This window comes from Haplochromis burtoni, unplaced genomic scaffold (genome assembly GCF_018398535.1).
Source record: "Haplochromis burtoni strain Fernald_Lab_line unplaced genomic scaffold, NCSU_Asbu1 Contig_281, whole genome shotgun sequence".
In the NCBI taxonomy this organism is placed as follows: domain Eukaryota; kingdom Metazoa; phylum Chordata; class Actinopteri; order Cichliformes; family Cichlidae; genus Haplochromis; species Haplochromis burtoni.
The window spans coordinates 589,524-602,795 of NW_024582642.1; the positions used below are offsets into that span (position 1 = coordinate 589,524).

The 13,272-nt window shown below is 41.0% G+C and overlaps 1 protein-coding gene across 1 annotated transcript; it reads right to left on the reverse strand.

Moving 5' to 3' along the window:
• Positions 1-2,425: 2,425 nt before the first annotated feature.
• On the reverse strand, positions 2,426-13,116 carry ldhba (lactate dehydrogenase Ba). The gene is made up of 8 exons (XM_005940590.2): positions 12,960-13,116; positions 8,766-8,902; positions 7,170-7,287; positions 6,900-7,073; positions 6,635-6,808; positions 6,429-6,546; positions 3,620-3,743; positions 2,426-3,298 (listed from the first exon to the last, which is right to left on the reverse strand). The coding sequence occupies exons 2-8, from the start codon at positions 8,892-8,894 to the stop codon at positions 3,131-3,133; spliced, it is 1,005 nt and encodes a 334-aa protein (XP_005940652.1). The 5' UTR covers positions 8,895-8,902; positions 12,960-13,116; the 3' UTR covers positions 2,426-3,130.
• Between the last annotated feature and the right edge of the window lie 156 nt (positions 13,117-13,272).

A 13,272-nucleotide genomic window follows, 5' to 3' on the forward strand; every position in this document is an offset into this window, starting at 1 on the left:
TCAGAGGCCATAAGAAGATCATTTGTAACCTTCACTAAAGCTGTTTCTGTGCTGTGCTGAGCTCTGAAACCTGACTGAAACTCTTCAAATAAACCATTCCTCTGCAGATGATCTGTTAGCTGTTTGACAACTACTCTTTCAAGGATTTTTGATATGAAAGGAAGGTTGGAGATTGGCCTATAATTAGCTAAGACTGCTGGGTCTAGAGATGGCTTTTTGAGTAAAGGTTTAACTACAGCCAGCTTGAAGGCCTGTGGTACATAGCCGATCATTAGAGATAGGTTGATCATATTTAAGATCGAAGAATTAATTAATGGCAGGACTTCTTTGAGCAGTTTTGTAGGAATGGGGTCTAAAAGACAGTTGATGGTTTGGAGGAAGTAATTATTGAAGTTAACTCAGAAAGATCAATTGGAGAAAAAGAGTCTAACTTAACATCAATGGTACTAAGAGTAGCTGTAGATAATATTACATCTGTGGGATGATTACTGGTAATTTTTTCTCTAATGATAAAAATTTTATTTGTGAAGAAGTTCATGAAGTCATTACTAGTTAACGTTAAAGGGATGGTTGGCTCAAAAGAGCTCTGACTTTTTGTCAGCCTGGCTACAGTGCTGAAGAGAAACCTGGGGTTGTTCTTATTTACTTCAATCAGTGATGAATAGTAAGATGTTCTGGCTTTGCGGAGGGCTTTCTTATAAAGCAGCAAACTATTTCTCCAGGCTAAATGATGATCCTCTAGATTTGTGACACGCCATTTCCTCTCCAGATTACGAGTCATCTGCTTTAGGGTACGTGTTTGAGAATTATACCACGGAGTCAGGTACTTCTGATTTGAGCCTTAGTTTTCACAGGAGCTACAGTATCCAGAGTCGTACGTAGTGAGGAGGTGAAATTATTAACAAGATAATCGACCTCTGTTGGGGTAGCGTTCAGATAGCTGCTCTGCTCTATGTTGGTACAGGGCATTGGAGATGATAACAGTGGGTGGATTATATTCTTAAACTTAGTTACAGCACTTTCAGAAAGACATCTACTTTGATAAAGTCTACTCTTCACCGCTGTGTAATCAATTATTGTAAAAGTAAATGTTATCAGGAAATGATCAGACAGGAGAGGGTTTTCAGGAAACACTGTTAAATGTTCAGTTTCTATGCCATATGTTAAAACAAGATCTAGAGTGTGATTAAAGTGGTGGGTGGGTTCTTTTACATTTTGAGAGAAACCAATTGAGTCTAATAACAGATTAAATGCCATGTTGAGGCTGTCATTTTTAGCATCTACATGGATGTTAAAATCACCCACAATAATTATTTTATCTGAGCTCAGAACTAAATTCAGATATAAAGTCTGAGAAATCAGACAGAAACTCTGTGTAAGGCCCAGGTGGACGATAGATGATAACAAGTAAGACTGGTTTCTGAGTTTCACAGCTGGGGTGGACAAGGCTAAGCATCAGGCTTTCAAATGAATTAAAAGTCTGTCTTGGTCTTTCATTAATTAATAGGCTGGTGTGAAAAATTGCTGCCACACCGCCCCCTCGGCCTGTGCTTCGAGATTTCTGGTAGTTAGAATGACTCGGGGGTGTTGATTCATTTAAACTAACATAATCATCCTGCTGCAACCAGGTTTCTGTAAGGCAGAGTAAATCAATTTGTTGATCAATTATTAAGTCATGTACTAACAGAGACTTGGAGGAGAGAGACCTAATATTTAATAATCCACATTTCACTGTTTTACTCTTTGGTTCAGATGTGGATACTGTATTGTTCTTTCTTTGTAATTGTTTATGTTTAAGTTGTTTGTTGCTGGTTTTTAGTTTGTTTTTTGTCTTTTTGGAAGCTGACACAGTCTCTATGGAGATGGGTTTTTGGGGGGGTAGCAGGAGGAGAGAAGCTGCAGAGAGGCGTGTAAGACTGCAACTCTGCTTCCTGGTCCCAACTCTGGATAGTCATATTTTGGGGGGTTTAATAAATTTGTCCATATTTCTAGAAATGAGAGCTGCTCCATCCAAAGTGGGATGGATGCCGTCTCTCCTAACAAGACCAGGTTTCCTCCAGAAGGTTTGCCAATTATCTATGAAGCCCACATCGTTTCTGGGACACCACTCAGACAGCCAGCAATTTAAGGAGAACATGCGGCTAAACATGTCACTCCTGGTCTGATTGGGGAGGGGACCAGAGAAAACTACAGAGTCCGACATTGTTTTGGCAAAGTTGCACACCGATTCAATATTGATTTTAGTGACCTCCGATTGGCGTAACCGGGTGTCATTACTGCCGACGTGAATTATGATTTTACTGAATTTACGTTTACCCTTAGCCAGCAGTTTTAAATTTCCTTCAATGTCGCCTGCAGTGCAGAAAAATCACGACCTATGAAACCCCTCTTTTTAAGTCAGTCATGAACAAACATCAAAGACACATTCAGGAGGTGTAGTTTTATTAAGTCACACACTGCTGTTTACAACACAAGGCCAGAAAAATCACAACGCGTATCCGTAAATCAGTCCTAGCTGGATACCCACATGCTTCTACTGCTACTGCACCTCGCTTCGACAGCACAGAGAAAGAAAGATTTCCCATCTAGACCCAAGTATGTGATGATTTGTCTGCTTCAAAGAAGCAACTTCAGAGGAAGGCTGTCCTTTGGCTTTGTTGATTATTTTGCTCAGTGACTCCCTGCTCTAAATTAAAACAACACGTGAAAATGCAGTTGAAGCAGTCAGTGACACTTTGTGTGTTTTTCTTGGGGGTTTTGTGTGGACTTCTAAGTGCATATGTTGGCTGACACTCTGGATCCAAAGACAGTACAGGAACAAAGGTGAGCATAGATGTGCTAACACAATCACCGCGACAGTAACTTAGGCCTAGCGCACGACGGAAAGCAAATGTGCCCTTTTTAAAAAAAAGCATACCAGTGTTTTTTTAGACCTACAAATAATCTGGTGATTGGCATGGAGTGAGCAGAAACATGATGTAAAACTGAAAAGTTCCCTGACAGTCTTAAAAACACTGGTACTGTTCTTCAAAATAAGGCAACACAAAGCTAGAAGAATGGGAAAGATTATGAAAGGACTGCATGTGCGAGGACAGGCCTCACTGCATCATGGGAGTGGTACGTGGTGTGTTCACAGGTCCTTGAGGTCTTTCTGGATCCCCCACAGCGTGTCAGCGCTCTTCTTCAGCTGGGCAACCTCGCCATCAGTGAGGGTCATGTTGACCACACTGTTCACACCGTTGCTGTTCAGAATGCAGGGCAGGGACAGGAAGACCTCCTCAGCGATACCGTACATGTCCTGGAAAAGACAAACACAAAATGAAGAGACACACCAGATGTGTCTTTCTAATTCGAAACCCCAAAGGGGATTCATAAATCATGACTAATGTTGAGAATTAACTACAGAATTAACTCGTGATTTACAGCAAATGTAGCTTTGGCCTAAAGAGCCAACGTGCTGTTCTGTGTAACAGCCGCCACGTGAAAAATGGTTTTCATGGGGTGACGGTGGCTCAAGAGGCAGAGCAGGTCAGAAGGCTGGTGGTTTGATGCACGCTGCATGCCAAAGTAAGACATTATACCCCAATTGTATGAGACAGAGTCTGTGTGTGTGTCTGACCTTGACCATGGTGGAGACGGGATGGACACGGCTCAGATTCTTGACAATGCTCTCGGTGAGGTCAGCAACGCTCAGGCCGATGGCCCAGTTGGTGTATCCCTTCAGCCTGATCACCTCATAGGCACTGAGATACAAAACACCATTATTAGCATCTGTCTGCAATTAGATATTAAATGTGTTACAGGAAGCTCGATTAGTTTACCCAGGCACACTGACAGGAAGGCTTTTATTATGGGAAAAAAGTTACAGGATTGTAAATCATTCTGAGCAACATGTATAAAGCCTTCGATCTTCTTATAGCAAGTCGAAAATATGTTTATTTTTTATATTGTTTATGTTTATTTTTTGAAGCGATATGATGCTGGATGCATATAAAAAAAAAAGTACTTTGAATGAATGACATTCTTTGCCTGTTGTAATAAATCACATTATAGTACACAGTAACAGTTGCTGCTTCTGATAAACAGTAGCAGCTTCATGTATAATTTGATAACATCTCTCTGGTCTTAAATGCACAATTATTAACAGAACCCACACCTTGAAGAGAGTCCTTGCACACTTACATTAGCTTCAGCTCTGAAACTAACTAAATACAACGACTGAGGTTAGAGGTTCTATTCCCACTGGAGCCACCTTCTGTATAACTGTAATTACTTGTGGCCTTGAATAACTGCAGACATTCCCAGAATGACACACATATTTAATTACAGAAGGATACTGGCTTCGAAAACAGAACATCTGTTAGTTTGATTGTGCAGATCACCATGCGCCTTCCTTTACCATTTTCTGTTTTAACTTCTAGCGGTCAGTTTAAGTGTCCCAGCAGCATTTTTCTGATGGTATGCTTGTGATGCAGATAATTACCGATTACTGAATGCTGAAGAGGATTTCATTTACTTATATACTGATGGCACACACATATTTGCATTAGGTAGTAGGATTATGTTTGAAAAAGTTTGACTTTAAAATAAAAGGTATTTGTAGCAGGGCGCATAAATACAATTAAAATGAACATCCTCCCAAGATTTTCTTTTCTTTTTCAGTGTGTCCCTGTATTTATCCCAATTTCCTTTTTTGTTAAATTAGACAAGATTCTCTCTGGGTTCATTTGGAACAAAAAAAACCCTAGAATACGCAAGACATATCTTCAAAGACCGAAAAAGATGGGGGGGATGGCTTTACCAAACCTTATGTTCTATTATTGGGCATGTAATATTCGTATTCTCAGGTACTGGCTACAGGGGGAAGGCATGAATAATGCCCCGGCCTGGCTGAGTTTGGAGATTTCTTCTTGTGCCTATCCTCTTTACCAGCCCTGATTTATGCCCAAAAGCAGCCTCCGAGTGCAGGTTTTTATAATAACTCTATTGTCAAAGTTACCTTGAAAATATGGTATCAATTTCGTCGTTATTTTAAGTTGACCTTTTTTTCCCTTCAGTCACCCATTTTGAAAAATCCCTCTTTTCAGCCTTCGTTAGTTGATGGTGCTTTTTATTTGTGGGCCTCCTTGGGTATCAGGTCTTTTTCTGATCTGTAATTCAGAATACATTTGCCTCCTTTGAACAGCTCTCATTGAAATTTGGCCTTCCAAAAAGTCACTTTTTTCGCTACTTACAAATCCGGAGTTTTGTTAAGGAGAAATCCTCCCAGTTCCCATCTAGACCTCCTTGTCATGACTTTGATAACCTTCTATCGCCTCCCCCTTCATCACAGGGCCTGATCTCTTGTCTGTATGGGAGAATATGTTCCTTTGGCAACTCCTCAACCTCGGCTATTAAAATGGCATGGGAGCAGGATTTGGGGTGTGTGATTCAGGATGACTTTTGGGATAAAATTCTGTACCGGGTCCATGGCTCCTCAGTATGTGCCAAACACGGGTTGATTCAATGTAAGATTTTGCACCGCGTACACTGGACTAAAGCCAAACTAGCTCAACTATACCTCAACTCATGTCCATCCCTCAAACAATACTGGATTAATATTTTATCAAAGATCATCCAGCTAACTCTCCAACCTGTGCCCTTAACTGCTTTGTTTGGGGTCCTTCCTGATACAGTTGTCTTGCCGACGCCCCAAGCGGATCTGGTAGCATTTCTCACCTTATTGGCAAGACGCAGAATATTGTTATGTTGGAAGTCCCCTTCTCCCATATCCTGGGAAATCTGGATCAGAGATTCTTTGCATTTTAGCAAACTCGAAAAGATTCAATCCACCCTGCGTGGGTCTATGGCCAAATTTTTTAAGATCTGGCAACCCTTTTTTGACCATGTTCAGACTTTGCGGTCCCGCAACGCTCCCAATTAGCCAGCTCAGACTTTATTCTATTTTATTTTATCTTATGTTTAACTATACGGACTCTATTGTGCCTGCGCTTTATGATGGTATTTATTTACCTACTTTATACATATTTCTTTTCTCTTACAGATCTGACTTATCTCTACAACTAAGCTGACCACTCATTATGTTTTTGTTTTTTTTTTGGTTGGTTTGTTTTGTTTTTTCTGTGTCTGTGTGTGGTTTCTGAAACTCTCCACATCTCTCTTGTACACTCAGGAACTGCTATTTTGTACTCCAGGGTTTACTATTCGTATTATTAGATTGGATCCTTACTTTTTTCTTTTTGTACACCCACTGGTACTCCTATAATTATGAGGTGGGAGTGTATGTTTCATGTCGTTTTATGTTCTTCAAAAAGAAAACGACATATTGTTTAATTTGTCTTTTGTAAAAAATGGATGCAGAAAACTTAATACAAATATCTGAGAAAAATAAATTTTAAAAAAAAAAGGTATAGAGTTCAAAGTACAACCTGTCCACCACTGCCTTGTGTGTGGCCTTCCACTGCTCCTTATCGGCATCAGTGCCGATATCAGGGTTCAGCTTCTGCAGGTTGACTCCGGCCACATTTGCTCCGCTCCACACGGGCACTGAAGCAGGAATTCATGGAGATTTTACATGCAGATATGATTTTATAATGCTGTTATTAGACAGGAGCTAATTCGGGTGTGGACTCACCGCTGGTGTCTCCGTGCTCACCCAGCACCCAGCCGTTGAAAGAGCTGGCGTGGATGCCGAGTCGCTCAGCCATCAGGTAACGGAAGCGGGCTGAATCCAGATTGGTGCCGCTGCCAATGACACGGTGCTTTGGCAGACCGCTCAGCTTCCAGGTCACATATGTCAGCACATCAACTGCATTTAAACACAAACACACAATGCCGAAAACCAAATGAATATAAATAAATAGTATTCCTAAGGGTCTTTATGAAACTCTTGCACTTACCAGGGTTGGAGACCACAAGGATTGTGCAGTTGGGGCTGTACTTGGTAATCTGAGGGACGATGGACTTGAAGACATTAACATTCCTCTGCACCAGGTTGAGGCGGCTCTCTCCCTCCTGCTGGCGAACACCAGCAGTCAACACGACTAGGCGAGAGTTGGCTGTCACTGCGTAGTCTGAAGGAGGAAGGAAAGAGTAACACATGATCTGCTCAGGCATGTATTCAGACATCTTTCTGTAGCATGGGGGTCAGTGCAGGTCCAGCTCCTGACCTTTGTCTGCCGTTATCTTGGAGGTTTTAAGGAAAAGGCTGCCATGCTGGAGGTCCATCATCTCTCCTTTAAGACGGTCCTCCATCACATCGACCAGAGCCAGCTCATCACACAGGTCCTGACCACAGGAGAAAATTCACTACTTTATTTCCACACATTTCTCCACATCTCCGCCATATTCCAGGAGACTCTGGAGCTCCCCAAGACTCCAAAGGGGGGGGGGGGAACTGTTGTCAATTTGTTAATTCTATTCCATTTTATTTATATAGTGCCAACTCACAACAACAGTTACCTCCAGGCTAGAGCACTGCAAGGTAAAGACACTACAATAATACAGAGAAACCTCAACAAACATTTGACCCCCTATGAGGAAGCACTTTGGCAACAGAGGAAAGGAAAAACTCCCTTTTAGCAGGAAGAAACCTCTGGCAGAACCAGGCTCAGAGACGGGCGGCCATCTGCCGCGACCGGTTGTGGTGAGGGGAGGAAGGCAGAACAAAAGACATGCTGTGGAACAGAGCCAGAGATGAATAATAACTAATGATTCAATGCAGAGAGGTGTATGAGGATGTGTCCTGGAGATCTGTTCAGGTTTCCTGTGGGCTTTTTAACATGCAATATGAAGCAAATGTGACTGGATTGTTGCTATGAAAACATATATATATAGTTTCGCACTAAACATGAAACTCTCAGATGGGACTGATCATAAATGAGACACAGATTTCTGCTTATTATAGTGTTACGATTCGGTGTTGTCAGTGTTTTGTTTTAGGCGTGACGGTTGTGTTTCCTGCTTTACTTTGAAAGTCTGTCTTATCTCAGTGTGTTCAGTTTACGCTTCCTTGTCTCGTCAGTTCTGATTTGCCCCAGCTGTGTTTCCCTCCTGTTGTCCATTCCCTGATTGCTCCCTCTATGTATTTAAGCCCTGTGTTTCAGTTTGTCATGGTCGCGATCTTCCCCCTGGTTGTAAATAGTTTGGTGTTTTGATGTAAATAAATGTCTTATTTTGCTTTGATGTAAATAGTTGTCGATACTTTCGTTTTGGGATTTTTTCTGTGGAGACCCGTAGTAGTTTTTTTTGTTTTTTTTCCCTTATTTTTATTTTTTCTGTGTTGCACGCCGGTTGCCTAGGCCGGGGTGTAACAATAGAAATATGGCTGGTTCCAGAAGTTTTTTAATTAGACAGCAGTGAGTTTGTGGAAGTTTCTTCACCAGTTTGGTGAAAATAAAAATCATGACGTCTGAAAAAAATCAGTGAAAAACTGTCAAACGGCCAGAATTTCCATAAATCACAGAGGATGAGTTAAGACTGTCAGAGAAACTGACTCCAAGCTTCAAAGACATGACAGTAGAGCATGGGTCTGCACAGACGAGACACGCTGAACGGTACTTTGTGTTACCACATCTCAGGTTTAACCAATGAGAAACAATGTTTTGGTGGTGACAACTCATCTCTTTTTCTAGACACAGCAGCCTCCCAGGGAGTGCTCACTTCTTTAGATCAAATGGTGGAAACAGGAGGTCATTTTATAATTAAATTTCATCACAGCTTTATGTTTTCCTTCACACACTGGCTGAAGGCGGAGTTTGTCTTACCCGCAGCAGGATGCTGACAGCACAGGCCATGCCCACTTGGCCCACCCCGACCACCGTCACCTTGTTCCTGGGAGGCTCAGCAGCGCTGCCGGCCTGAGGGCTGATAAGCTTTTGGAGCACTGAGGACATGATTGCACCTGCAGGGAGACAGAGCGAAACAGGAAATTCAGTCAACTTGTCAAATGACAAAATAAAACAAAGGGGAAAAAAATTAAAACAGATTGTGTTGACTGCTGCTGCTGCTGAAGATGGGCCAACACGGTGGTAGAGTAGAGGGCACTGAAGGCTCCTGGCTCAAACCACATGAACTTTGGGTTAAATGCTCACTCTAAATTGGGCATGTGCAGGAAAAAAAAACAAAATTTGATGCATACAGAATAAAAAACTCCATGAATGTGACTTACGTATCCTAACAAAGAAAAAAAAAACCCTCTTGATTCTTTTGCTTTGATGTAGTTACTTATCTAAGGTGGAAAGTTTTTTTTTTTCCTTGTTTGTTTGTTTGGTTTTTGCTTTGTTTTATTATTTGCTTCAAGCTGCATGCAAAAAGATATTTTGTGAAAAGGGTTGGCGTAATAAGCAAATGCTTCAGCCAATACCTTTTGATTAGCCTTGTCTCATGCTTTCTTGCTTTGTGGTAGATCTTTGTTCTGTTTTCACTGAGATATTTGAATGCTAATCAATAAAAATCAAATCAAAACGTTCTCTAAGTGGTAAGTGTGACTAGAAAAGCACAATATTAACTGCAAATATTATGACCAAAACTATCTGTGAAAAGTTCTTCTAAACTGTTTTAAGCACCAGAAGAGAAAAAAAACAAGTGCTCCTATTCCAGTTAGCTGCAGTCTTAATTCCAAAACTCAGCCAAAAACTTCCAGAAAGACTACAAAAGCTCGGGTTTGTGGGTTTGCTCAAATGTTCACCTGAGCTAAAACTGCCCCATTTCCAGTTTACTTCCTCCCAGTCCTCTTTAAACATTCTGGGCCTATTACTGGGTGAGGGTTCTTATATTTTAATCAGTCAAACTGTCCTTGCAGGAAAAACCCTGAAAAACTAGTTAAGCCACATAAACACACATACTCTGGCACATTCATAACAACAACCAAAGGAACCAGCTACACAATGAACGGAGGGTGGTCCTTAGGCACAGAGGTGCTGGAGCCCCTTTTATGCATGTGCTAAACTCAGAGTTGACTGAACCACCTGTGATCAGCTGTTCGGGAACACCTCAGTTTTATTTTAAACTGTGATTGTTGACCATGCTTCCTGGTACAGGGCCCCAGGTGCTCCTTGTTCTCACACCGTTTTAAACCACAAACACCAGTGGAAACAGTTTGGAAGGTTCTGGCTTTCTCCTCAGACACTACACCAACTGGTTTATTCTTTCAACACTGATACTGCTCTCTCCACTTCACCTACAGGTAAAATGTTTCCTTATAAACAGGGGTGTGGCCGTATTCAGACTGCAGGCAGTAAGAAGGAGCCAGTCTCAGAATGACTGATTCACTCGAGGTTAAAACAAAATAATCTTGTCTTTTGTGTATTCTATCATTATAATAATTATAATGATTGTAATTTTTAAAACTGGGTAAGACCATTTCTATGCAAATATTAGCCATTTTCGACAAGTGAGAACAAAAATTATATTGTATATACAAAAAGAAGATTTTTTTTGTTGTTATGTTTGTTTGGTACGAGTTGTAAACTTAAAACAAAACATCTAAATCAGTATGAAACACTTACAAACCATAATAACATATGTAAATGTGATTTGGGGCTGAAATGTCTCAGAAACCTGCAGAGGGTCTACTGTGAAATGACCTACATTGGGTCCAATGGTTGGTTTTATAAACGCCATCAAAAAGTCAAACAAAGTGAGTTTTGGACACAAGCTGTTCATTTGATTAGTTAATCATTATTAAGTTAAAATGATTAAACGCTACCACACTCAAGGTTGACTTTGGCTAATATGTTTGATCACAAATGATGTGACATCACCATTAAAAACAACAAACAAACAAACAAAAAAACAAACAAACAAAAAAACCCCACCATAAACACAAAAGATGTAAGTATTTGGGTTTTGGATTGTTGAGGTCAGAGACAGCTTTGAGGAAACAGCATGACTGTGATGGAGTTAAATCTGCTACATTGTAACTGCAAACTCTTCTGAAACCTTACACTGTAACCTATAAACTGCTCCTCCCCACAAATAGAACTATGTGCTACTGTTGACACAGACCATACGGGTATAAATTTTGGCAACAGTGTCAGCCGGTTGCCAAGGTTACTCCATAAAGCACATTACATTGACTGATGAACATCATCATGGGACAGATCATTAGTCCCCAAAGCAATGTGGCTCAGGCCTATACCACATTTTACCACTAAACAATAAAATCATTTTATTACAAGTATTTTCTTTATATCAACTAACATTTTTATTTTTTTCCAAATTATGTGACATCAGTCTGTCATTGTAAAAAACAAAAGAATATTTGTTAAGCTGAATAATCAAATAAGATCATCTCCACGAGTCAACTACTGTTTTATTTCCGTTCTCTTTTCTTTCATTTTCACATTGGAGCACAAGTTTCTGCCTGAAAAGACAAAAAATATCAGGAGACTCGGAAATAAAAATGTAGTTGATGATAGAAATGGTTTGGGAGAAATTTTGCAGGGCTTTCCTTCCAACTGCTGTCAGACTCTACAACATGGTCTCTCCAGATGACCACACACGTACGTGCAGACAGACACACACACACACACACACACACCCAATACACAATGATAACTTTCGCCATGTCTGCTTGATGTGCAATAGTACCGAGTGCAATTTCCCAATATAACAAAGTATTTTATTCTATTCTTTTCTAATTCTTACTGCTTTTAAATTGTACTTTCTGTGCCATGACCAAAAAAATCCCCACATGTGGAAGTAATATAGGTTTATCTTATCAGTTATCTTCAGCTGAAAGCCATAAAAGTATTTCCTTTTTCCAAATACTACACTGCTTACTTTCTTAACAGCCAGTGAGGCTCAATAAGAACAGGAAATTATTCTTTCAAAATAACAGTTAAATGACAGTTAGTTGTATTTTGGGGCTGAGGCCTTAGTCCTGACCTGTGCAGCTGTAAATATGGTGGCTCACACATCAAGGTCAAAAGAGTCAAAGACAAAAATAAAATAAACCAGACCTTACCCAAATATTACGTCCAATCTGCAGAAACTGCCAAATCTGATGTATTAACAGTGTAACATTTCAGTGCAACAAAATGACTAATATAATAAAATGACTGTGTGAACTGTAGACACACTTATACAGCACATGATTTGAACGAAAACTGCTAGGCGAGGATCCAAAAAGAGATCTCTGAAGTTCACAGGGCCTGTGTTTGGAAGCCACTGACCTTAGCCGCCAGTCAGTGGTAAGAACAAAGCCAGCGAGGTCACCTTGTGTCATATTTAGCCCACCAACAAGCTCCAACCTCTCGGCTATACCAAGGTCAAAGAAATTTGTGAACAGGCCGTGGGGGAGGGGTGCTTTGTCTCCATAAAGGATCACCTTCTGTGCACGCTTATACAGGATGTAGCTGCTGAACAGCACGTCTTTTCCTACCCTCTTAAAAATTACCATTGCACAATCCAGCCGTCAGCCACGTACATGACCCAACATCACGTCTTCAACACGCCCCGAGTTCGTTTTTCCAGTTTGTGCTATGCCTCAAGGGTCTTGCATTGTAATTTAGTTACGTAAGAGTCCAGGCCCGAGTCCTGCCGTTCGCTTTCACGCAGAGAAAACTATTTCAAAGTCACGCGCACAGCGGGAAAAACGATTACTTGTAGATAACGATAAGTCGACACGGATGTGGTGGAACGCATATAAAGGGAAGGACGACGACATTCGCGTTGCATCACGGCTCTAGCTTCCTGAGTGGGCCTCTCCAATTGAAATAATTTTTTTATATCATTTTTAAAAAGCTAATATTAAACAGTGTTTTAAAGCTGTGCAAAACAAGCGTGAAATCGCCCCAATTTTAACGATGCTGCAAAGATTGCGCAGACACTAGTGGAACTTCCTATTCACTGAAAATGGTTTCCTTTAGCTGCCGTTTTAACTCGGAGCATCCATTTCTGATGCGAACACGACGCCGCTTCAGAAAACAGCCACAACAACAAGAACATGGACTTACAGGTTTATAGAAAGTCTGATATTCGTTATCTGGTCCCGGAGGAGGAACAAGGTGATGTTCGGTGGCTGGTGAAGGATGAACAGAAATGTGGTGTGGAGCTGAAAGGGCTGCTGTGAGGAGGGGGAGGGTATAGAGGGAGGTGGATGTGAATAGGCTGGCTATGAGAAAGAGGTGGTGCGGGTCCGCCTGCTTGCCTGAATTCACACCTGTTTAATCAGACTCCTTTCTAGCATTAGTGGTGGTCAATGCGCTGTTTATAGGTGAGGATGAAGGCTTTCGTTCAGTGATTCAGATCAGCTGCAGTTTTGCCATC

What these genes read in the sequence shown, in the direction of transcription:
- ldhba (XM_005940590.2), bottom strand. Translation starts at nt 8,894, where the DNA reads ATGTCCTCAGTGCTCCAAAAGCTTATCAGCCCTCAGGCCGGCAGCGCT. An exon ending in CTGTCAGCATCCTGCTGCGG is followed by an intron (nt 7,288 to 8,765) that starts GTAAGACAAACT and finishes TCCTGTGGTCAG; the next exon opens with GACCTGTGTGATGAGCTGGC. An exon ending in CCGTCTCCACCATGGTCAAG is followed by an intron (nt 3,299 to 3,619) that starts GTCAGACACACA and finishes TGTCTTTTCCAG; the next exon opens with GACATGTACGGTATCGCTGA.